Source organism: Panicum virgatum, chromosome 9K, assembly GCF_016808335.1.
Source record: "Panicum virgatum strain AP13 chromosome 9K, P.virgatum_v5, whole genome shotgun sequence".
NCBI lineage: Eukaryota > Viridiplantae > Streptophyta > Magnoliopsida > Poales > Poaceae > Panicum > Panicum virgatum.
The window spans coordinates 174,005-198,616 of record NC_053144.1 but is presented as its reverse complement, the minus strand read 5'-3'; the positions used below and the strand labels follow the sequence as shown (position 1 = coordinate 198,616).

Sequence of the window (24,612 nt, the reverse complement as noted above, 5' to 3'; positions counted from 1 at the left end):
AATCATGCGATGCGCTCTCTCTCCACTACCGAGTCTGTTCACCTTCCCACTCCTTGCAATTGAACTGATGCATTAGAAAACCACCATTCCCAGACCTTGCAATTGATGCATCCTAGACAATTGAGTGGTCCACTACGAGTGATGATGGTATTTGCATCTGTTGGGGGAAAGTAAATTTGGTCCCATTTCTTCTTTCTTTCTAATAACCCTTGTACAAATGTCAATAGTAGAGTTCGTTTCTTCTGAAAAGAATCAAAGTGTGTGTGTGTGTGTGTGTATTAAACTTGGATCATTTTACAAATAGTTTAGACTTTACTAGATTGATTAAGAGCACTCTTAGCTGGTCAAAAATCTTTTGCATCGTTTGTCATAATTCATCGAAAATCTCTCTTAGATCCCGCAACATCGTGCGGAGAAATCAGCAACATCCCGCAACGTAACATCCCTATTATATATCTGTTAGAGGCTACTAGCTAGTAGATAGCAGCTAGCTTAGCTAGCTAGCTGGTAATAATTGATAATACGTACACCGCATGTTGTGGTGGTTGAATTTTCTCATGCAGTGCATATGGCCGGCCGGCCGGATGATCGCGAGAATCATCGTCATCGAGTAGTTAGGAGTAGGTACGCATGCAGGCCGACGACCACGTATATATATCGTTATATATTCATGACGCAATGCAAGGGTGTACACGTATATATATGGACAAAATATATATAATTCAGATGCAAGAGACCACCCAACAAGCAAAATGTATATATCTTATATATATATAATTAATAAGATCATATATATATATATATATATATATATATATATATATATACAAATCTCGATGGTGTTTTTTTGTTACTTGTTTTGTTCCATTCCACGGTCAATTCAAGACCTACATATACAAATGTATGCGACGGCCGAGGGCTCGGTCTCTTGGACTTCGTTCCACTCGGGCCGGTCGCAGCTAGCTAAGTCCAAGCTGATGATTCGCATGCAGCAGTTTGATCCAGATGTGGTCGATCTACTGTACACCTAGAGAGAACGTTCAAACTTTGCATTATATATACTCACCTTCTTCCATTTTTATAAGATATAGTATAACATATCACCATCTTTCAAGTAACAATTTGATCATTTATTTATAATATATATTATACCACTTATGGTTATAATCATGGTAAAATATATTTAATTATGAATTCAATCATAAAGAGTTTATATTATAAAAAATAAAAATAATAGTTAAATTATTGATTAAAGATAGCAAAGTTTGAATAAATTTGATATGCTTGTGCACCTTATAAATGTGCAACCAAGCCACTCCTAGAAAATTAACTAGTGCGCATAAGACGCGGCTAATACCGGTTGCCACATCAGATACATATACCGCCTGGCCGGTACTTGAACGTAGGACCGTTTAGCTAGCTAGCTAGTATGGCCGGCGGTTGCAGTAGCTGATGAACGCGCCACTCTGAATTTTTTTAAAAAAAATATATAATTCAGTTTTTTCTAGTACTGAGCTAGCAATAATGCAACCCAAGCAAGCAAGCAAGAGGAATAATTCAGTTTGGTGCATGGACCGGATCTCTCTCTAGCTAATTTGGTCAGCAAATTAAAGCAATATAATTGATTTATTTGCGAATCTAGCTAGCCTAGTTTAAATTTTCTAGGGTGAAAAAAATGGGTCGCCGTGCACGCATACGCACATGCTGACATAATACGATTCCAACCACAAGCTGTTATGTGCGCATATATATATATATATATATATATGCAGCAAGCACAAAGCACATGGCTGCTGCTAGCTTGGTAAGCAGCAGCTGAAGTCCAGGCCACCGGCCGGCTCAAGTATAAGCTATGGCGGAGTCGAAGCAGCATGCTGTGGCAGCGCTGGCGTCGTCGAGCCGTCGGAGCCTGAGCTGGGGCTCCTCCATCTCGCAGTCGTTCCGGCAGATGGAGACGGAGGACCCCTTCGGGCGGGCGCAGTCGGAGCAGGAACACCGCGACGACGAGGAGAACCTGCGCTGGGCGGCGCTGGAGAAGCTGCCCACCTACGAACGAATGCGTCAGGGCATCCTCCGGAGGGCGCTCGACCAGCAGCAACAAGGCCAGGGCGGCGTCGAGGTCGTCGACATCCAGAAGCTGGCCGGCGGCGACGGGGGCCGCGCCCTCTTGGAGCGCCTCTTCCAGGACGACAGCGAGCGCTTCCTGCGCCGACTCAGGGACCGCATCGACATGTACCCCGTGTGGTAAGTCACATATGCTGTATCGGTATCGGTCTTAGGTTTTCTTTCCCTGCATCTGTCAAAAAGAACAAATGTTGCATAAGATTAGCAGTCAACTAGCAGCACACATCTGAGGCTTAAAGAACAAGAAAACTTATCCACATCCAATCACCTTTTTGAGGTACTTCCTATGAAGCTTCAGTGCAACAGCACAGGTTCTTTTCGCATCCAAATGCCCGTTAACATTGTTCAATATCTGAATTAAGAAAAAAAAACAATAAAGCAAATGTTACATGGGGGATGAAATCCACACACAAAACTTTACGTGCTTTTTCTGTTCTCAAGATCTGGGAAAAAGAGCCCTTTTACCATGCTTGGAAATACTTCCTGACACTTTCCTGATACCATCCTCGTGCCCCCGTCGTGGCTCGCCAACGTTCCGCCGGCGCCGGACACGACGTGAGTTCTCTCCCCTCCGACCGCCTCAATCTTCCCCAGCCTGATTCACGCATGCCTTCGCTGTTCTGATCTATGAGTTTTGTTTGATAGATTGGGTCTCGAGTTCGTGATTCACGCCTTCCCTTTTACTCTTTGCACTTCAACAGTTTGCGTTTTTGTCCCCACAAGTTGTTAATATAGGCAATCCCCACAAGAATTTGGCCTGCATTATTTCTGTGGAGTGTATCAAATCCTTCTGATGTGGCCTCTTGTTTGATCTTTGAAAGATAAGGTGGATTAGACTCTGACAGTAACAATGTTGTTAGCTGGAAGTAATTTAAGGTGAATGACCTTATACTATTTAACAATTTTTTTATTGAATATGTGTCATGATAACCGATTCATTATATTAGGCATATCCACATGTCTTTCAGATTTGAGTGCATTAATAACTATACTATTTGAACAGATCATTTGCTATGTGAGCCATATCCAGGTTTCATATATTTTTCACAATCTAGAGTTTGATTGTTGTTTGGTTCAATACTCTGATCGTCTGTTCTCAGTAATTACCCTTGTTGTGTAGTGTGAGGACACAAGGAGCTGTTGCGCCAAGTTCATGTCAGCTTCCAGCAGCCGGCGTGAGCTCTCATGATGTCAGTGTGACGCTCATGTCAGCTTCCATTCATGTGTTGATTTATTTTGATTGAGATTACAGCAGCAAGGTGGAAGTTCTTCGCTTTCGCTGATGCTGGAGCTATATTACTAAAGAAATTCTTCTACTTTTCAAAAAAAAAAAGAAATTCTTCTAATGCTATTGACCTTGTCGGTAGTTTTGGTGCAATATAATAATCCTTTTTTCCAATTGTAACTTTTGCTCCTGCATTAGATCTAACATCCTTAGCTTGCAGAAGCATTGAAGCAAGAGTTATGGGAATTGGGGTGCCAGAACTGCCTAGCAAATTCTGTGTTACCTGCTATGCTGCAAGACTCCATCAGTGGTACATGAGCCTTCTTTGCGCTCCCTAGTTTCAATAGTCTGCAGTCTAGCTCTGCCATTCTGCAACTTAAGAAGGTACTAATTTCTGATCCAATCAGTTAAGAAGCCTGATAAACTGATGAAGGCTTATTAGATTTTGCATCCACAGGATTGAGCCTCCTGTAGTATGCAGTGCGTGACCATTCTGGTGAATCATTAGCTATAAAATAAATATGGACTGTTCTGAACTATTTCCATCTTCCTGCAGTTCCATGATCACACTAGAGCAGACTGGTCAGAACAAACTAGCTTCAGTTTTGTTTGCCTTGTGGTAGACATCCCACCAGATGTCAGATGATGGTGATTGATAGGCATGAAATGTGTACCTTTCTGCATGAGTATAATTTTTTACCATGTACTGTGTTGATTAAATGTTTTTACATTTTTGGGTAAACCTTTGACAGTTTCTGAATTTGCTTTATTTGGCAGAATAGCTCATTGTCAGAAATTTTTGCTACACCATTTTTTAAACCAATATAATGGAAGTTGTTATCTAGAATTTATAACAAAAGAGATATGTTCTTGGTAGTTTGTGATTAAATTTACTCCAAATAGAAGCATTTCACTGTTCTCATTATATGATATCACCATGTATAACTATTTGTTAGTGACTATAGTTGTTTTCATTAGATATGCATGCCTGAAGGTGGGAAGAATATTTGATTCATAATTCTTTTGTTGCCATGCCCATTTTACTATGGTTGTTCTCAACTAATCAACTAGTACTAATAATAGCTATGTTGTTGCATAAAAATGTGGATGCTTGAACCTGTAATGTCGTCAGATTGTGAGATGTTGTCTCTGCAGGGATGATAGGATCGATCCTGCCTCTGATGCTTGATAACCTGGAGGCTACGCAGATGGCAAACAATGAGTTGTCTCTGCAGGCTCTGAGATGAATTGGTAGCGAGCAATTATGTGTTGTCATGAACTATTGACATCTGCCTGCAGCTCCAAGCCTCCAAGATCGCATTACAGCAGATTGGTCAGAACCAAAAAGCTTGACTTTTTTTTTGCATTATGGATGACTTCCAAACAAGCTATCAGATGATGTTGAAGGCTGAAAGATCTCGACAGAAGTGTGGTAGACATCCATTTGCATGCCTGTGATGTAATCCTTCATTTGTATGGCAATCATTGGCTTGATTCTAGATTTAAGATATGTATCTACAATGAGATAACGACATTTGCAAATAAAAGTCTCTAATGCTGAGAATTTTACTCAAGTTGCAAAATCATTCCATGGATTTTGTGATTCAAGTGAATTGATTTTTTTCTGATTATAGTATGACTGTATGTAGTACAGTACTATAGTGCTATAGTTAACAATTTAGTATGTATTTTTTAACTTATTAAGAACACCATAGGAATTGATCACCTGAATTTTACATAAAATCCATGATGTTGAAGCATTAATGCTAGCTCCTTGGGTCGAGCAACCAGATGTGAACCAAAATTTCTATCTAGATAGGCAACGGTTAACATATTTAACCATTGCTTGTTGTCAGAGAGATTATGGAAAATAACATGGAGTAACACTAACATATTGATGGGGACACGTGTGAGAAAACGACCCACACCATTAGCTTTTTCATTTAGAAAAATAATGTAAAACTGGTATTGAGTTCCCCACTTAGAGACAACCTCTGTCACGTCTCCATAAAAACGCATCTTCCAACATTTACGAACAAGAAGCAACGATGAGACGGACACGTGCAGGCGTGGAAAAAGAAAACCAGGCGCTAGCCGCTTCGTCCACCATTGTGGGCGTCCCACGCGCAAAAAAATCGGACACGGGAGGGCGCTGGCGCGCTGCTGCGGGCGCCGACGGATGGAGCGCGGGTTGGGAACGGTGTGGCTGGGTTGGCTCGGGTATGGAATAACTATTCCATACCCAGAGTAGATATTAGCCCTGGCCTGCAATTATCAACAGAGCACCCGTGGTTGAAGAACGCGGACACGGCGCCGAACGTGTCGCTGGGCGACGCCGTGCGGGCCAGGCTGCAGCAGTTCTCTGCCATGAACAAGTTCAAGAAGAAAGCCCTCGGGGTAATTAAGTCAGTCCGCCATAGCTTATTTTCATCCAAAGTCATTAATGACGCCGAGAGCTAGCTGACTGACGACAGTTCGGTCGTTTCGATTCCCAAGGTGGTGGCGCGGAACCTGCCGGTGGAGGAGCTCGACAAGTACGTGCAGATGTACCACCTGATGGACAAGGACCACAACAGCAACCTGTCGCTAGAGGAGGTCAAGGAGGGCCTACACATCAACGGACAGCCGGTGCTGGAGTCAGAGATCAAGATGCTGCTCGAGGCCGTGAGTGAATGAATTCAATCAATCGTTTCTTCTCGTGATCTCGACATCTTCCACTGCAAAAATGCAGGCCGACAATGACGGCAACAGGACGTAGGACTGCGACTTGTTCGTGACCGTGTCGCTGCACCTCAAGAAGATGACCGACAACGAGTACCTGGCAGCCGCGTTCAAGTACTTTGACAAGGACGGCAGCAGCTTCATCAAGCTGGAGGAGCTCAGGGAGGCGCTCCGCCCCAGCGACCAGCAGGTCATCCAGTACATCATCCGCGACGTCAACACCGACCAGGATGGCCGAATCAGCTACCAGGAGTTCAAGCTCATGATGAAGGCAGGCAGCGACTAGAGGAACAGGTCACGGCAGTACTCAAGGGCAAACTTCAACAGCCTCAGTCGAAAGCTCTGCAAGGATGCGTTCTGAAGCAATTATACATAGGGGGGAGGGTACGATTACGAATGACCAGCAGCAGCTCGATGACATTGACATTCTTCACCACTTGTTATGGTGGTTGATTCCGATTCTTGTCTGAAAACCGAATGCGTATGTACAACGGTTCATGTTCATCAGATAGCAAATCATTTTTCGCAGGGTAACTGAAGCTGCAATTCACATATCCAAAAAAAACTGTTCCGAAAGAAATAAAGAAAATGATGCACACACAGCAGAGCAGCATTTGATGAATTGAGATTTGATACAAGACTCGGGAACACAATGAAATGGAAATGAAACCGAACAAAAAATGCCTATCATGGCAAGTTCTGTCTTTTCTTCTTACGACAACAGTTTGCAAAACACTTTGCCTCCAACAAACAAGCACGCTATGCAACAGAGCCGATGTACAGAGAGGACAGCAACATGATGAAAGATACATTGATTGCAGAGGTCCAAGTGTGCAACACAAATGCAAGAAATGTGACAACACCTATCTACACAAATGCAAGATACATTGATTGCAGAGGTCCAAAAGACCCGATTTCTACCTCTCTTCCATTTGCAACGGGGGCATTTAAATGTTGGTCCAAAGTGTGCCCGAAAGGTTGTTTCTCAATCGTTATTATACACCTTCCTACAAAAGTTAAACTCAATGAAACTGCTGCGGAATTGACTATTTTATTTTTCCAAGCACAATTGTAATTATAGAGCAATATCAAACCTTTTTTTACATGTAGGCGCAACATCAAACTTCTTTGTACATGAAGGTTGTTGCTTGGTGGTCCTCCTAATGTTTCTGCAACAATCATGAAATTAAAATAATTATATACTCGCTAAAATTTAGCAAAAATTATATTTCATTCAGCAATAAACTTTGTGATACAATTTCGGCAATAAATTATATTTCATTCAGCAATAAATTTGGTGGTCCTTTTTGGCTTGCGTGTTCCCTACCCTATTTAATACCTTCACCTCTCAATATAATACAATTTCAGCAAGCCATCCCGGCAAGGGGACGCCTTAAATACACAAGTGATTCTCCCAGCATGTGGACCCCTAGGGGACGCCTAAAACATGATTTTTACAACTTGATTCACCTTGAGATTCTTTATAATTCTTTATAATTATTTAGTTATGATTTTTGCAAGTTGCTTAAGCATGAATGCAATTAACATGAAACATGTACATAGGAATGTGATAAAATCATGAAACTTTGCACATGAACAGAACATTTGATTTTTAGCACAGGTTTCATCATTTTATCATAGAATTTACAAAAACAAGCACGATTAACATGTCAAATCGTCATACCAGGTTGCATGAATGCAATTAACATGAAACATGTACTTAGGAATGTGATAAAATCATGAAATTTTGCACATAAACAGAATATTTTTATTTTTAGCACAGGTTTCATCATTTTATCATAGAATTTACAAAAACAAGCACGATTAACATGTAAAATCGTCATACCAGGTTAATAATTTTATTGCAACATGAATGTCCTATCAAAATTTCTAGAACAGGAATCACTATTTTAGCATCACTCTTTGATTCATTATGATTAAACAAGTGAGAAACAAGTATAATTCTGTATCTTAATTTTATGCAAAAGTGGACATGCTAGAAAATTACTAATTGAGTTCAATGCATATCAGAGGCATCACAAACAAACATGCATCATTTTATATAAGTAAATTTGCTGGTATAAGATACAAGATAATAACAAAGTCTATGCATGACTTAAGTTCATGGAGGTCTACAACTTTATGTAGTTGATTAATAGGAGAAACATGGTGAGCATGCATGACATAGAATCTTAAAGAGCAAGAATTACTAATTTTCTAAGCATGATCATTTTACTAACATTTAAGTAGCTCTAAGCAAGAATGAACTTGTTAAAGGTACAAAACCTTATGCATGCATGAATTAAACGAGACATGCAAAGGTATTAAACCTAAGTAAGCATTTCAAAACTAGGATTTCATGTGTTCGATCACGTTCTAGCCATTTGCATGCATGTTATTACATTGAGTCGATTTAAACAAGCTTCAAGAGGATAAATCAAATCATGAAGAAACTTGATAGTCAAATTAGGGTTATCATTTCCATGCATAAGATACTGCACGTCACGGATTTCAGAGCAAAGAGACATATTAAAACATGCATGCTATTGGAAACATAAACTAGTATTTCGGAGGGTAAGGTTAAAGATTAACTAACTTAATCAATTATGTTTAATTGGTTCATTTATAAGATTAACAATTTAACTTACATTAATATGGTTCTGGAGACACTAGAACTAGCATGAAGAACAACATATCCAAAATTGAGCACGACAACATGTAGAATTAATTTACTAAAATTGAAATATTACAGAATAATATAATGCAATAACTCCATGAAATAAAATGTGACACTTCATGAGCTGTTGCAAAATACAAAATGCAATGATAGACATGCTAGTCAATTTTCATGAATTTAGGATGCATATATTGGCAGTTATGGAATTTATATTAGTTTACATTCTTTGAATTTTGTGCATCAGTACAATATTAATTATTCGAGGAACAATTTAATTCTCTGTAACCCATTTACATGGTTTTGGTTTTTGGAATTGGGTGATTTACTAGTGATAGGTATGACCAAGTTTCACAATTTTACCCCGAGCAGATTTATTTGAACAATTAAAAGAATGTTTCTGTAAAACTAAACTCTAGGAAATTACAGGAAGCCGATATGACCAGATGGAAATTCATGGTAATGTATAGTGAAGTAACATGCATGCACAGGTTCAGGATTTATTCATGCTCATAATAATGTTTAGCAATTAAACATGATTTTCAAAGAAATATTTATTTAGCTTTATACATGCAGAAACACGAACAACGACCTATACCATATTACAGAGCAGATCAAGTGGAAACAAACTCAACTTAGTTTACATTTTTACCAGGCTCAGAAAATTAAATATTAATTATTTAGAGTTTAGATTCTTTGATTTGATTTTTACAGGAACAACTGTACAGCAAAAGTGGTCAGCAATAAAAGTGGTCAGCAACCTAAACAGAGGATAGAGCTGCTCAAGAGGAAACCAAAAAAATTGAGTTTGCATTTTTACCTGCTCTAACCTAGGTTTTAAAATCTAGAAACATAGTGATTCTATAAGCACATGGACGCCTAGACGACGCCTTAAAAACACAAGCAATATCTAGGCTTTAAAATCTAGGGACAGAATAGTAATTTTATAATGATTGCATACTTACATAGAGAATGGAGGGTTTAGCCCAAATGCACCTTTTTGTGGCCTTACACTTGACATCCCTAATTCGACAATATCCAAATTGTTAAATTAGAGGATAGGAAACTCAATTTTAAAAAGAAAATGTAATAAAACTAAAACACAAATGTTAAAATGTCACCAACATACCTGGAGATTTGAATTCAAATTCTTTTTCTTTTAATAGCTGGGTTTTCTTAGAATCCAATGTCTCCATCTAAAAAGGAATAATAAAATTTAATTAGTAATAGACTTTTGTTATCACCATTTAAGTTCATAATGGACTGAAATGCAAAAACCTTAATCGAGGACTTAATTTGAGCCGCGAACTCAAATGTTGCAGCTGTTTCTTTAGCATATGTTTTCTCCGAAGCCACATTAACAAACATCAACACCTTACAATTCTTTCCAAGAGAACTCTACAAAGAAAGTTAAATATAAATCTTGTATGAGCACTATAAACTATATAAATTTAAATAAGAATTAACTTAACTATTTTCACCTGTAGTTCTCTTGTAAGTTGGGAGTTTCTGAAATTAATAAATTCAGCTCCTCTTTCAATTTGACCAATAGTTGTCCCTAAATAAAGCAAACTTTTATTTATAGCCTAAAACAAGAGGAAAAAAAAAGATATGTTAGCAATAATATACGAGACAACAAATATTAATATGTTTATTTTCAACAAAAAAGGAGATAATTGCTTATTTGACCCTATTTTGAAGGCTAACTACCATTTTGACCTTGCTTTTTCAACTTTGCTCATTTGACCCTATTTTTTATTATTTTTTCATTTAACAAAACAAGGCCAAATGAGCAACTAGGGATTCAAAAGAAGGGTCAAATAAGCAAGTCCACATAGTGCAAGTCCACAGAGTGTAGGCTCAGGTACTGCTGAATATGATCCAAGGACAGATCCGAAAAGGAAGGCCAAGTCTAATGATCCTGGATGGCAGTATGGCTTCTGGCCAGAAATTGGCAACAGAGATTTGGTTGAGTGTGTCCTTTGTGGAACGCAAGTAAAGGCTAGAATCAAGAGATTGAAGGAGCATCTTGTAGGTGGATATGGAGATGCTATCAAATGTCCTAAGACAACAACAGAAATTGCTGCTGCAATGGAAGCAGCACTAGTTAAGGGAAGAAGGAGAGTGCTAAACCTAGATGATGACGATGATGGTGTTCAAGTGGTGGAAGTGGTACCAAGTGAGAACCAGGTTCAGGGACAGCATCCAAGTTCCACTCAAGTCATCTGGTACAACTATGCAACATCCAAGTTCAGGGACAGCATCCAAAAGGAAGCAATCTGCTCTGAAATTTGCATCTTTACCACCTAGACCAAAAGAGCAGAAATCAGTGATTACCATGCTTCGGGAAAAAACCTGAAGAAGTGGTTGAGGAAAGGCATTCTAAGAATGGACCTGCACAAACCAGTGTGGAGGGAAGGATCAGGACCAAGGAAGAAAGAGATGAAGTCAATATGCATGTGGCCAATTTCTTCTATGAGAGTGGAATACCATTGAATGCTATCAATGCAAGGAGCTTTGAGATTATGTGTGAGGCCATTTGACAGTATGGACCTGGATATAAACCTCCTAGCTACCATGAGGTGAGGGTGCCATTGCTTGCAAAGGCTGTGGAACAGACCAACAAACTGAAGGAGAAGCATGAGGCTGCTTGGAAGCAATATGGCTGTACACTCATGTCAGATGGGTGGACATATAGGCGAGGCCGTCACCTCATTAATTTCCTAGTCAATAGTCCAGAGGGAACTTTCTTCTTGGAGTCCGTTGATGCATCAAGTCAAGTACATGATGCACCAATGTTGGCAGATTTACTACAGCAAAGAATTGATCTCATTGGAAGAGACAAGGTTGTTCAACTAGTCACTGACAATGGTGCTAACTATAAGGCAGCTTGCAAGCTTCTTATGGAAAGAATTCCAACGCTGTTTTGGACACCATGTGCTGCACATTGCTTGGACTTTATACTAGAGGACATTGGCAAAATGAAGGTGTTCAGCAAGCCTATTGCACGTGCAAGACAAGTTACTACCTTTATTTATCGGCACGGGAGGCTTCTTGATGCAATGAGGGAGAAGACAGGAGGTAGAGATCTTGTTAGACCAGGAGTAACTCGTTTTGCTACTGCTTTCCTCACTTTGCGCAGCTTGCACACTCATAGGGATGCTCTGAAATTCCTATTTGTAAGTGATGACTGGACTAAGTCCAGATTGGCAAAAACAGAAGCAGGAAAGAAAGTGCATGACACCATCCTTTCAACAGAATTTTGGAACTCAGTTGAGGACTGCCTGAGAGCTTCACAGCCCCTTATTGTTTTGTTGAGGATAGTTGATGGTGATGAGAGGCCAGCAATGCCAGAGGTTCAATTTTGTATGGAATGTGCTCACTGAGCACTCCAGTTTATCTTATTTAGTGGACTATCTGTTAAACTGCTTGTGTAATGGATTTATTATTTGTGGCAGTGTGCTTATGTACTTGTTATTCTTTACCTGTCCCTCAACTAAATTCTATTTTTGCTGGTGCCATATTCCCTATGAAATACCTAAGTACTAACATGAATTGGCTCTCCATTGCAGTGTGTTGTTGGATGGACACTTGGGACTACAGGCTGGAGAGGAGACAACACCAAGGTATGACATGCTTCCAATTCTCTAGTCTGTACTAGAGTTGGATGGCCATAAGGCGTCGCCTCGCCTTACGCCTTACTCGCTTAAGCATAAGGCGGTAGTCGGTCACCACGCCTCGCTTTATCGTCTTAAAAACATTGATCTTAATGCTATAAATACTTGAACACTAACACTAACCTTGGCCTCGGCTTGTACTTCTTTAGTAGCATCACTGTCCGCCGCTTCACTACCGGCTAAATCAATGATGTTAAGAGCTCCTTCGCACATTTCCATTTTCTGTCACATTAAAAAAGACATTTATACTTTTTATTAATTATAAATTTAACAAACTATTTTGATTTTGAAGTTATCACTAACCTCGTTATAAGAATATATGGATAACCTGAAAATAAAATGGCTTCGAGATGATCTTTCATTGCGCGAAGTCTTAGCAACAGCCCTGATTAGATAATAAATGTGAGGAAAATACACATTTATTTTAGAAGAATGAAAGTGTATAAAAAAAGGTAACATCCATCCAAAGGAACATTTTGGTGTAAACAAGACAAATAATATGTTGCACATTGTACTACTTGTCAAAGAAACTAAGTCACATTCTAAACCCCATGGTTTATACCTTTATCGTTCCAACTATTCTTTGCAAGGATATTTGAATTTTGTTCTAGGACTGCTAACTAAAATGATACACTTCATACAATGTCACAAAAAAAAGTGATGACGCTACACATATTGCCTATGTTTTTAGGGAGTAGCATAGGCGTACATGGGTAAAGCTGATGGTTCCTTTAAAACACCATAGAAGACAAATGATAATGCCTATAAGTTCCATTTGTCTCACATATTATGGGACTAGTTCTACCTTTGATGTGCAGATTTGAAGCCTTACATGGAAAACCAAGATGAAGTTGAGCTTAGGGCGCAATGCGGTCGTAATTATATTTGGGACTACGAATTGCTATGCAACCACTCAATCCTGATTGAACACCTCCAATTCTAGGAATCTTTAGTGGCTAGGCACCCAAATTTTAGCACATGCTCGTATGTTCAATTATATATTGTGCAAAAATGGAGAAAACACTACATAATAATTAACATGAATGTTAACTACACAATTGTTCCCTTTGTAAACACTCACCTCTTGCTCAATGCTTCCTTTAAAGCTCCAAGCGCCTGGGTTTTTGTTTTAACGACGTTATCATTTGAAGCCATTGAGCTCAGATTGCGCACTTCTTCGTTATAAATTTCACTCATATCAATCTGTATTGGATACAACAAATAAATAAAAATCTGAGAGGATAATTGGGAAAAATGTTAACAAGGACAAGTGGTGATGGATCTTTTGAACTTTAGTTGTGATGCTGTTTGGCTGTTAGGTTGATAGTTGAAACTTGGGTCGGGAGAAGGAAGCCTCCACCCTAAAAAAGTTTGCTAACCTTTACTGTATGGTGAGCTAGGCCCAAAGATTCTCGAATATGAATGGTCTCAAAAATTTCCTCCACAGCGCGTGGGATCACCCCCTTTACATCATCTCCATCATCACCTAACATGGTAAATGTTTTACCAGAGCCTGTCTGCCCATAAGCAAATATGCAAACCTATAAAATAGAGAGAACACACTCTTAATGAAACTTTCAACCAGTTATGCCTTGAAGTTGAATATCAATTAGCACAGATAAAGAATATCAAAGCATGCTAGAAATGACCTTAGGAAATAAAGAATATCAAAACATGTTGGAAATGACCTTAGGATATAAAGAATATCAAAGCTGGAAACGACCTTAGGAAATAAAGAATATCAAAGCACGCTCGAAATGACCTTAGGAAATAAAGAATATAAAAGCATGCAGGAAACGACCTTAGGAAATAAACAGACAGCCATACCAAAATAGCAAAAGTCATTACACGTGGCACTACAATATCTCGGAAGGAGTGGGTTAGTATAGTCATTTTCCCCCCTAAGCTTCTAGCCGACCCAACACAACCATACCAAAATAGCAAAATTTTTATTATGCTTGTTATCTCGTTAATCTATACTTCAAATTGTTTCATGTTGTGCTTATTCTAGGTGAGGTGCTGCCATTGGATTTCAATTTATGTTGAGGCTGGTTTTGAATCAATAGTTGGAGGATATGAAAAAAAAGGTATGGTCTCTTCTTCCATGCTTAGTTGATCATATGCTTATTTTTGAAATAAGTTCGTATGACTCCCTTCAAATTTCTGCACATTATAGGGTCGCTGTATTTAGATTAGTGAAAATCACAAGCAGACCTGCTTAGATTCTATTTGGTATAGGTAAATTATTTTCTACATAAGTAGTGGGAGGCAATATCACAAATGAGCTGATTTCAATGTTTTTGATGAATGCCACTACCACACATTGTACCTCAAATAGAATTAGTATTAACTCTGCTGTAACAAATGTATGTTAAGCAATTACAGATTGTAAGATAACAAGTCAGTTGATTCACAGCAAATAGTAAGCAATCAAAACCTTGATATCTCAGTGCAGTAAATGATGAGTTTATCAATGGAAGCAGAGGTATTTAATTGTGCATAACTGTATCTTCCATACTTGAAGCTTGCATGGTTTATTGCTTAGGCTTCCTTATGTAATTAAAATAGTTGATTTACCAAAACGTGTGTATAGGGATAAAAGATGGAATATGACCTTAGTGAGAAACTGAGAAACATGACAGTCCACTACAGTTGATGAGCACGAACAACAGGTCCTCGTGATTCTAAAAATCTAGGTAAGTACACCAGTACCTAAATCATCTCTATTACTATTTGTTCGGTGCGCTTGTGATTTATTCAATTGTGCAAAACTTACTTTAAGTGATGGCTCCGTTCTGAAACTGTATTGTGGTTTCAAGGCAGTCATCATGTTGTAGATACCTTGTGCCCGGGTAAGTTTGGCCTTGAGATTTGACCTTGTCCAAGATAATCTATATAGAATCTGTATTTCCAATTGTATGGATATTTTTTCTCTATTTTGCTATATAAATATGCAACTGAGACAATTAATTTGATACTGATAGTTGCTAATCCAAATTTAATTTGATAACTTTATGAAATAGCCTGACACCTAAAATGTTATTTAACATTTCGTACTAATAATTAACTAATGGCCATTCTGTTTCCTAATTTTGGGACCATGGTGATACCTTGAGCTGAGAAGTGAGCAACATCATCGTCCAACAGTGTCACTGCAGTTGCTCACTTCTGCTTGTCACAATAGGAGGATACATAGCATCTTTTTCTTTATTTATATATGTTCATGGCATCACTTTATTCCATGGAAGCAATTTAGGTCTGAACTTCTGTGTTGACCTGTTTGCACCCACAAAGATGATAGTGTAAGTGCTCTTTCCATATTTAATTTCGATTCTCCTATTTTTTTTAGATCAAACTCTACTCATGTCTGCAAAAGCATCAATGCTGTCTCAATCTGAGCATTGCTTTTCCTTACCGGCAACCAATTCCTTTTATGGTGTTTTAAGTATCCCATGGGGGTTTCAGTTTCCTACCTTTCCTTTTTGTGTCTCTCAAATGTATAACAGAAATGTATGCTCATCAAAGCATACTATGTAGACTTTTGATATCGAATTGTTTTTTCAACAGCTTTGAAATTGTGTTCTTCATCAGAATATATGTCAATACCTAAGAAATTAGCAGTAGTGTATTTAAATTTAGAATGTCTTTTTTTGTGTGTGTGTGTGCAATGCTCATTTCCTCCATGGATCTCCACTCCACCTGTGCACATTTTTGTCACTGGACATATTTTGTTAGAATCAGAAGAATTAGCATATAATCAAGATTGGATCACTTATCTTTGTGTGATATAAGTTTCTGAATCACACATGCATATTTTTTGTATATGCTGCTTCATCTGGTTGTAAACCATGCAGTTTAAAAATTTTCACCTTCAGTGATCATCTTTTTGGCAAATGTTGTGTATAGTAACATTTTTCTTTTGGGCAGTTTCATGCATGAAACCTTTTTACCCTTCATTTTGTGTTCCATTTTGAGAAAGTAATATGATGGATTACAGTGATGTATATATCTAGCAATGGCTCCACTCGCTCCAGCACAGATGCTGCCTGTGATTTTGAATATATGAAATAAGACCAAAATATTTTATCAAGGTAGGCCTTTCCATTGGTTCGTTTTAAAGAAAAACAAGACGACTTTGATCTACTGTCTGATGCAAGCTGTGTAGTAAAAGAGCACTGATGGTTTGTTAGAAACTATCCTGGATTGTAGGTATAAAATTTTGTGCAAGTTATTGGTCTGTGTTTGTCTCATATGGTCATTTTTATCATTTCTTGAAAGAACACTATAAAGTAACTTCGTAATACAAGTTGGACAACCATGTTCCCAAATTAAACTGATGGAATATAATGTTTGCAGATTCTTACTTCTCCACCAACAATTTAATCATTTGTCTCTGGCTAGCAATTTAAGTGTTCTTCTCAGCTATGTGCTTAGGTTAATATCTTGCTCATATTGTAATTAGATTTTCTCCTAATTTATGAGCTGCCTTATCATTTATACCCGCACATAAAGATTAAAAGTATTTTACTCGCTAAGCATTAATGCTTATGCCATCGACAGGGACCTCACCACAAATCTGCCAATTTTTTAGGGTGGGAGCAGCAAAGGATGTATACTGTGAAAAATGAGTATTCTCATTTTGGTGCATCTATACCTACTATTCGTTTGCGCCAATTCAAGGGCAGATATTCTAACTGTATATTACCCATCTATTCATCACGTTCTTCAACTCTGTATGCAGTGCGGCCTCAAGGGAAGGTTATTAATGAAGCTCAATTTGGCAAAGAGGTTAGTTACATGCTGTTTGTAGCCTATGCTGTATCACATATTACTTTGTCCTCTTCATTTCCTATTATACTAATATAAGACGCATGGCTACTCCCTCCCTCTCTCTCTCTTTGTCCTCTTCATTTCCTATTATACTAATATGAGGCATGGCTAATCTCTCTCTCTCTCTCTCTCCCTATTATACTAATATAAGAGGCATGGCTAATCTCTCTCTCTCTCTCTCTCTCTCTCTCTCTCTCTCTCTCTCTCTCTCTCTCTCTGTTGTCATATTTTATGTATAGCCTTCTTGACTGATTTTAACCAATCATTCTGATGTTAGGCCTTAGGGTACATGGGAAAATTTGGAGTAAAATCTTAGGGTGTTGCTCCCTCTAATAAAGTTTGCCTTAGTCAGAGTGGCTGCACATGGGGAGGCACAGTGCATCAGGAACACTGAAATGTTAGGTTGTTGCTTGTTCTAATGAAGTTGCATGTATCAGTGTATCACGTCCTTCAAATGGGACAACACAAATTGTGACTTTTCTGTTTACATTGGCTACTGATTTGTACATGAATTCCAAATACTTTCATGTCTGTGTAATAGAATAACATTCTATCTCTTAAATAGTACTCAATTAAATTATATGAAATTGATTATGTTGCAATGTACATTAAAAGATGGAAAATGTGGCATTAACCTTTGAGCAATTTTCTATCTAATCACGATAGCATTCTGTTAAACTTTTCTTTTACGTGTGTTTTTTGCACAATCGGCGCGCAAGGGCGCGCCGCATTACCCTAGTAGTACTTTGGAGCGACAGTACACCTCTAATGGCCAGTAGGCAAACAAATTTTAGCACACTATCTTTTTGTTCAATTTTTGATTGTGTAGAACTTTGGCAAAAATGGAAAACACTATGTAATATTTAACATGAATGTTTGATGGCCGCAAGACAAGGGAGCATTCGCAGGGCTAAGGACAATTAGTTTATTGTTACCTTCTTGCCATCCATTGCACTCTTCACTAATCCTGATATTTCAACAAAGATATCATTTTGTGAAACTCCAGGAGGGAACACTCGATCGCATGTAAAAGCTTTTATAGCCCCTGCATAAAAATAATAATTAATTTAACAATCATATCTTGTGAAGCTAAGTAGTTAAGTGCCATTTGTACTATACTCTTGTATCTATAATAATGAGCATGGATTTGGCAGCCAGGGGACATGGCACCTTCAACATCCTCAGGGTCACCTCCCCTCCCCTGTTTGCGATTCGTAATTCAAAAAAGTCACGGCTCCGTCATCCCCAGCCACCCCATCCCCACCCCCACCGCCGCCCCCTACCATTTGTTATAGTGTTGTATAGATAAAAGCCACAAATAAATGCCCAAATACCTGATGATGTTTCCAGATAAACACGGCGGCCAACAAACTGTCCCTTCTCCAAGCAATAGATTGCACCATCTTCACTACTGCTCTTGTCAAGAATGGGTCGCACACGGCAGAAGACCCGTATGCTTCCCTTTAATTCCTGCATTCAAAATTAAATCGCAATTTTAAACTAAAAGTGGTATTTTTAATAATAAAAAATATAGCAAGAGTATTAAAACAGACCATTAGCTGGTTATGCATATCGCTGCGTAAGGCTTCCGCCGTGTAAAGTTGCTTTTTTAGCAAATCAACTTCATTTATGTAGCCCTGTATTGGAAGGAGTGGTAAGAAGAAAATTAAGTAACTAGCACACATTAAGTGGATAAAATCATTCTAACCATCTGCCTTTTCTTTAAAATTGCAATTTCTTGCTGAAGTTCATCTTTATCCTTCTTGTTTTCAATATCTAGATGCTCCATCTTTTTTCTTAAGATTTCAAGGTCACTCTTGTGACCATTCTCCTCCTGCAAAATCGTAAGGATGAGCACCTATTCTCATATTTGAAGAGAAAGAGAAGATATGGTTTGAATTGCAATAACTTACCAGCAAAAACTCTATTGCTGGTAACTGGAGTGATTTGCTCAACTCCCTTGTGGATAGATTATTTGCAGCTGCAATCACCTGCAACCAAATGTTTCAATTCTCCATTGGTTTTCTCAACAAGAGGGAGCAAGCATATGAAAGACTAAAAGGACAACAAGCAAAGCAATTTATTCATACCAAGGTATCCACTTCCTCTTGTAGTACTTTGGTGATTGCAGCATTCGTGCCTATCATCATCAACTTTTGACCCTGTAGAATACATTTTGCATTAAGTCATAATTTTAAAATAAAACATAGAAATAGCATCTCATATACTTGCAAATAGCATAGAAAATCAGTCTCACATCTTTCACCCCCAAATCAGACCAATTCCCATTGTCCTGTATTATAAAGTAGAATAGTGTTATAAAAGTAGATAAGAGATTACAATATAATAGTGTTATAAAGTAGCTTCAGTGCATATATATACCAACTATATAAGCTCACCTCCAATGTTCCACCCTTGCCAATGATCTTTTGACATTCAGGTGGAACCCCCGTAAGTGTGTACAGCTGACTCTTGAAAACAATTGGTGGCTGGCTAGTGTCAATCTCCATGCCTGCAAAAATAATCATCATTCAAAAAGTATTTCCTTATACTATGGAAGCAAGAAGTTTATGCATGCCTGCAAAGGCTACTTGTTTATTGTAGTTGCACGATAAATTATATACTTAGGTAAAGATGTGTAGTTGTGTACTGCTGTGCACATGCCACATCAATGGCCAAAATGCCTAAAAGCTGTGCTGACAATGGATGCAAGGGGAAAGACCCTCCTAAGGAGAAAGGAGGACTGGGAATCAAGAAAATTAGGTTGCAAAATGAAGCTCTGCTACTCAAGCACCTAGATTCTATAACAGGAAAGATGTGCCATGGGTTAATCTAGTATGACACACATAATACAAAGAGGGGTAGGTGCCACATGAGACAGCAACAAGATGCTAGCCAAATGTAATGTAGGTGATCGGCAAATGGTTATGTTATGGCATGACATATGGAACAACCACAATTTACATGAGGAGCTACCAAGGTTATACTCATATGCCAAGAATATCAAAGTCTCGGTGGCAGCATACATGGCAAACACAGACACAGCTGTCAACTTCTACGAGTCCTAAAAAAAAGATACGAGGCACGGAATCTCACCATTTGCCGTGGCTGTGAATCCTAAGTGCTGTGGAGGTGGAGTACTTGCAGGAGGAGGAAGGTTCGGACCCTGTATTTTTATAAAAACAAAAAAATATAAGTAAAGTCAATGCAAATAAATAAATAGATAATAATTAAAATACTATACCTCAATGTCCAATTTTTGGTCTTCTTCTTTGAGTATCTTGTCTAGTTTCATATTTTTCCATTTGTTGTGCAATTGTTGGCCGCTATATGCTCTTTGCGTTCTCGCAAAGAGCTCAAGCGCCATATCGTGAACTATGGGATCATCAACCCAATTCTCCTCGCCTCTTTTAAAGCGCACTTCTTTTGTCATACATGTTGCCATATAGATCATCTGAAAGACTTCCATCACTTTCTTCGGCCAACGTGCGGTGGGTTTTGTTCTTCTTCCTGTGTGTATTTTTTCAGCCTTTAAGCAAAAAAATTTAAGTTAGAAGCTATTCTTGTAGTTTCCCCATTGCATAAGGGGTTCTGTGCATATTTACCCACACCTCGGTCCCCATAATGTATTCATAACAAAAATTAAGATAAACAACAACAACAAAAAATGTGAGACAAAAAGCAACCTCGCGGAGTGCCGCATTATAGGCCTTCTCAATAGAGGATCTCCGGTCTCCTTCTAGCTGAGATGCCAAGAGAGCCTCATCAGGGAGTAGCGCAAAATTGATGGCGTCCTCGTCCTCTTGGGCCGAGCTGGTGCCATCATTGTGCCACGCGGAGTTTGCTTCTTTCATAGTCTTGGTAGCCCTGTCTTGCCACTTCTCCATCATTTTCATCTCGCGCAAACCAGCTTCTTCGATGCTCATTGTTGGCATCCTGTGATTCAAGCCAAGACAAGCAGGCAAAAGGAAATGAATCAGATGGCACTCTTGTAACCTCTGACAATGCTTCATGACCCTCAGAAGCATCAAAAATCCAGGGGTCGGATAAGGATTATCAGTAGCAATAAAAATCGGTCGCTACCAGCAAATCTAAGAATTTTATTTACATCTGACTTCAAACTTGTTGTATCATATGGATACGCCAATAAGGAAAAACTTCAAAGGGTGAATCATTAGGAATTGTGATAACTAGTGCTTATTCCACATTCATAAATAACATTATCATTAGCAGAAATGCATACCATAGAAAATGTTAAGCACTGCAGTGTTCCAGGGTATAACACAAGGTAAACATCAGCTTTCAGGGGTACAACACTTAAGGCATGCGTCAGCGTCATACCTGCAACTAGGCTGAAAAACTTGTGCTGCCATTCTTTCCCTTTCACTGGTTAGACCACCACCAACAAGATTTGCAGGTCCAAATATCAGGGGCTGGTGTTTGTGCTCGTGAGCTTGTGAAACGCTTGCTCTACCTTCAATGACATCTTGAGCAAATGTTGCGCAAGTGATTGGATCAGCTGGTTTGGAATATGCCACACGATTGGCAGCATTATGGTGCCATGCTTCAGCCTTCTTTGTCTGTTCATCAAGCATTTCACGAGCAAATGCATTCCCGTCCTGAAGCAACAGAAATGTTACAGCAGACCATTTTTCTGATTAACAAAATAAGTCTCTGTATACATGCAGAGTCTACTTGAAACAGCCATGCAGATATAGGAAGCCAGAGCACCGTGAGTGAAAGTGGCTGCTTATTGGTAGAAAATCCACTAGATTCTATGAAGTGTCGCTTTTATTTTTTATTTATTAACATTTCAGTATCCACGTTTTTTTCATAAATATGCACAAACTTTTCAACAACCAAATTCATCCTATGAAATATTTTTTTATAATTCCTCAAGAAAAAGACAGTGGTGAAATACTTCCAGTGGTCTTCTGCATCAGTTGCCAATCATAAGAAACAAATCTTATTAAGACATGCCAACGACAGGACAACATATCTTCAGACAACATTTAAACAAACCCTGAATAGAATTTTGAGAAACACAGCTACTCTTAACACCATGCGGGTTGATCTACATGAAAGCTACCAATTTTTTCACAATATTTTTCTCAAGTTTGGTTCCAAGTTAAAACTTTGTCATTATATAGCTAGCAATACATCTGATCCAAATTGCACAAAGCAGACATTATATGCATTTATTATATTTTTGAGACATGATAGCCTGAGGCTCCCACATTCTCTGAAGAAAAAATAGTTTACTGAAATAATTGACCCAAGATACTACTGACAAGAAATTACCAAATCACTATCATTAGCTTACCTTTGCCTTCCTTTCCTTTACAGCTAGAAGCATTTCTTCTTCCTTCTTTAGCATGTCGAGAAGATCAAACGCCTGTATATGGAAATAAAAATAATAATATAATAGCAAATCAAATGTCACTATGAATGCAAGTGCTACTATTTTTTAAACAGAAAAAAGAACTCAACATTGAGCTCAACATTGAGTGTTATGTAAAGCAAACTAACCTTGCAGAGAGCCAAGGAGATGGTAGCTAACCAAGCCTGCAGCACAGAAAGAGAAAATCAGAACCAGAGCATATGTTCTGATTAATATAGAAACGAATACAAGGTAATACAAGTTGGAAGCACATTCTAGTATCTATAACTTATCTTTTCTCACATTCTAGTCCCTAAAACTTTTATTCTCTCACATTTTAGTTCCTAAAATTTCTATTTTCTTATAAATATACATATGAATATACACTATCATTTATTTTATTAAAAAATATAAAACGTATCCGTGTATTGGTTTTTTTTGGGAAAATGACGTATCCGGATCGGCCCGATACCGATACGTGTATCCGTATCCGTGCAACTTAGATTACAGGGAATGTGGTTGACAGCCTGTAGGTATCTAAGAACCTTGCTACATGCAGCACATTGTAAAGCTCCCTACAAGCATTAGACTAAATAAATTAAAATACCACCTTCAAATGGAAATGCTTTATCTTCTAGAAGAATATCACAAGCTCGTTTTAATTTGAAAAATAAAATAAAATATCTCCTTTCAAGAAAAGCAAGGCCATACTTATGGCACACACATGCCACAGATCATTCTGATTTGAAATATGAAAAAACCTAAACATATCATGAAAACAGCTTCCAGATGTGGGATGCTAACCTCTCTTTCTTCCTCCCCATCATCCTCCAAGTCATCTTCCTCTCCAGTTTCAATTGGGGCAGATAAAGCAGCTGCTCTCAGTGAGCGTCCACGCCTTTCTTTTCTCTCTCTGATCTCTTGGAGCTTCGTTTCAGCAGCCTTTTGACGTTTGAACCGGGCAACCTAGGAAAAGAAACAATAAACATATAAAGAGTGAATTACAGGAAACTGACCCACCTTAGACACCTTATGAGTAAAATCAGCCTGTGCATATAGATTCAGCACAACAAGAGAACCATGTCCCATATTACTGTCCTCCAATTACAGAGTAGAAACTGCTGAATGATACCTTAAGAATTTATATAGAGAAAGTAATTCGGTCTCACCTTCTGCGTTCTTCTGTTTGCCATAGTATCAGGCTGCTTCTGCCTAGACAATTCTAGCTCATCCTCTGGAATTAGCTCTAGTACTTCACATAGAGCAATGAACTCCTGTGGAGCGCAAAAGGAGGTAACGTGATGACAGAGAACCATGCTTGAGAGTAGAGACCCCTCGTTATAAACGAATTAAAAAGCTGCACCTAGTGAAACAATGTGACAGGGCAAAATGATAACCTTCAAGTGGTCTTGTGACGCCTTAAGAACTGGGATCCGATCCTCCTGTGCTATCTTTTCGGTCATTTCCGCAAGGTAATAGGGAACCTACGAATGCAAACAAAGATCAGAGGTATACAGAAGAAAATAGAACTTGTGAAACACTGGAACAATTCTTAAGTTTACTAGCACTGTTGTGATTTGCAATTGTACTGACAACTGAATAAAACTGACAAGGCGTGATTTGCAATTGTACTGACAGCTGAATAAAACTGACAAGGCATGATTTGCATGTGTACTGATAACTGAATAAAACTGACCAGGCGTCTAGTACTATCACGACCTGTTTCATGGACTTGTACATGGAGCAGAGTGAGAGGGAGGGGAACGGACATACGAGTAGGTACTTGAGGTTTGCGGTGGAGACGTCCTCCTTGGTCTCGTTGGGGGAGAAGAGGCCGAGCTTGCTGACCATCTCGTCGCAGCACCGCAGCAGATCAACCCCGGTGCGGATCCCATCCTGCGCGGCAGAGAAACCAAGCGCGTAAGCACCGCTCGCCCGATCTCTATCTCTTGGTGAGCGGGAGGAGGGGCGGGGCGATCCC

The 24,612-nt window shown here is 38.7% G+C and overlaps 1 protein-coding gene, 3 long non-coding RNA genes and 1 pseudogene across 12 annotated transcripts in view; 3 read left to right on the top strand and 2 right to left on the bottom strand.

Moving 5' to 3' along the window:
• Positions 1-2,368: 2,368 nt before the first annotated feature.
• Positions 2,369-4,932, top strand: LOC120648997. Of its 3 annotated transcripts, XR_005665145.1 has the most exons (3): positions 2,369-2,679; positions 2,826-3,000; positions 3,245-4,932. It is a non-coding gene; the product is annotated as an uncharacterized LOC120648997 (long non-coding RNA). The 3 variants fall into 3 exon arrangements; XR_005665144.1 differs by lacking the exon at positions 2,826-3,000 and having other exon boundaries at positions 2,373-2,679; XR_005665143.1 differs by lacking the exon at positions 2,369-2,679 and having other exon boundaries at positions 2,705-3,000.
• Positions 4,933-5,528: 596 nt separating this feature from the next.
• Positions 5,529-6,635, top strand: LOC120648923 (annotated as a pseudogene).
• Positions 6,636-6,650: 15 nt separating this feature from the next.
• The window catches only part of LOC120648985 (rab GTPase-activating protein 22-like), a 28,708-nt gene continuing 10,746 nt past the window's right edge, over positions 6,651-24,612 (bottom strand). For 2 of the 6 annotated variants that reach the window (XM_039925601.1, XM_039925602.1), the window contains exons 9-35: positions 24,029-24,115; positions 23,801-23,905; positions 23,436-23,597; positions 22,781-22,816; positions 22,575-22,646; positions 21,593-21,870; positions 20,938-21,187; positions 20,496-20,780; positions 20,348-20,417; positions 19,651-19,763; positions 19,509-19,544; positions 19,342-19,413; positions 19,165-19,242; positions 18,960-19,085; positions 18,805-18,888; positions 18,586-18,721; positions 18,187-18,296; positions 13,801-13,962; positions 13,503-13,624; positions 12,725-12,806; positions 12,545-12,643; positions 10,226-10,330; positions 10,023-10,142; positions 9,874-9,940; positions 9,710-9,767; positions 7,165-7,239; positions 6,658-7,073 (exon numbers count right to left, since the gene is read on the bottom strand). In XM_039925601.1, the coding sequence (XP_039781535.1) occupies positions 6,938-7,073; positions 7,165-7,239; positions 9,710-9,767; positions 9,874-9,940; positions 10,023-10,142; positions 10,226-10,330; positions 12,545-12,643; positions 12,725-12,806; positions 13,503-13,624; positions 13,801-13,962; positions 18,187-18,296; positions 18,586-18,721; positions 18,805-18,888; positions 18,960-19,085; positions 19,165-19,242; positions 19,342-19,413; positions 19,509-19,544; positions 19,651-19,763; positions 20,348-20,417; positions 20,496-20,780; positions 20,938-21,187; positions 21,593-21,870; positions 22,575-22,646; positions 22,781-22,816; positions 23,436-23,597; positions 23,801-23,905; positions 24,029-24,115 (3,126 nt within the window). In that variant the 3' untranslated portion in view covers positions 6,658-6,937. Of the gene's footprint in view, positions 7,078-7,164; positions 7,240-9,709; positions 9,768-9,873; positions 9,941-10,022; positions 10,143-10,225; positions 10,331-12,544; positions 12,644-12,724; positions 12,807-13,502; positions 13,625-13,800; positions 13,963-18,186; positions 18,297-18,585; positions 18,722-18,804; positions 18,889-18,959; positions 19,086-19,164; positions 19,243-19,341; positions 19,414-19,508; positions 19,545-19,650; positions 19,764-20,347; positions 20,418-20,495; positions 20,781-20,937; positions 21,188-21,592; positions 21,871-22,574; positions 22,647-22,780; positions 22,817-23,435; positions 23,598-23,800; positions 23,906-24,028; positions 24,116-24,404; positions 24,528-24,612 lie in introns of all 6 variants that reach the window. The other 4 variants (XM_039925606.1, XM_039925605.1, XM_039925604.1 and 1 more) reach the window with 4 other exon arrangements.
• LOC120648996 lies at positions 15,901-16,331 on the bottom strand. Its single transcript, XR_005665142.1, has 2 exons — positions 16,291-16,331; positions 15,901-16,256 (listed from the first exon to the last, which is right to left on the bottom strand). It is a non-coding gene; the product is annotated as an uncharacterized LOC120648996 (long non-coding RNA).
• LOC120648992 lies at positions 16,742-20,306 on the top strand. Of its 2 annotated transcripts, XR_005665128.1 has the most exons (4): positions 16,742-16,855; positions 17,013-17,209; positions 19,233-19,345; positions 19,965-20,306. It is a non-coding gene; the product is annotated as an uncharacterized LOC120648992 (long non-coding RNA). The 2 variants fall into 2 exon arrangements; XR_005665127.1 differs by having other exon boundaries at positions 19,233-20,241.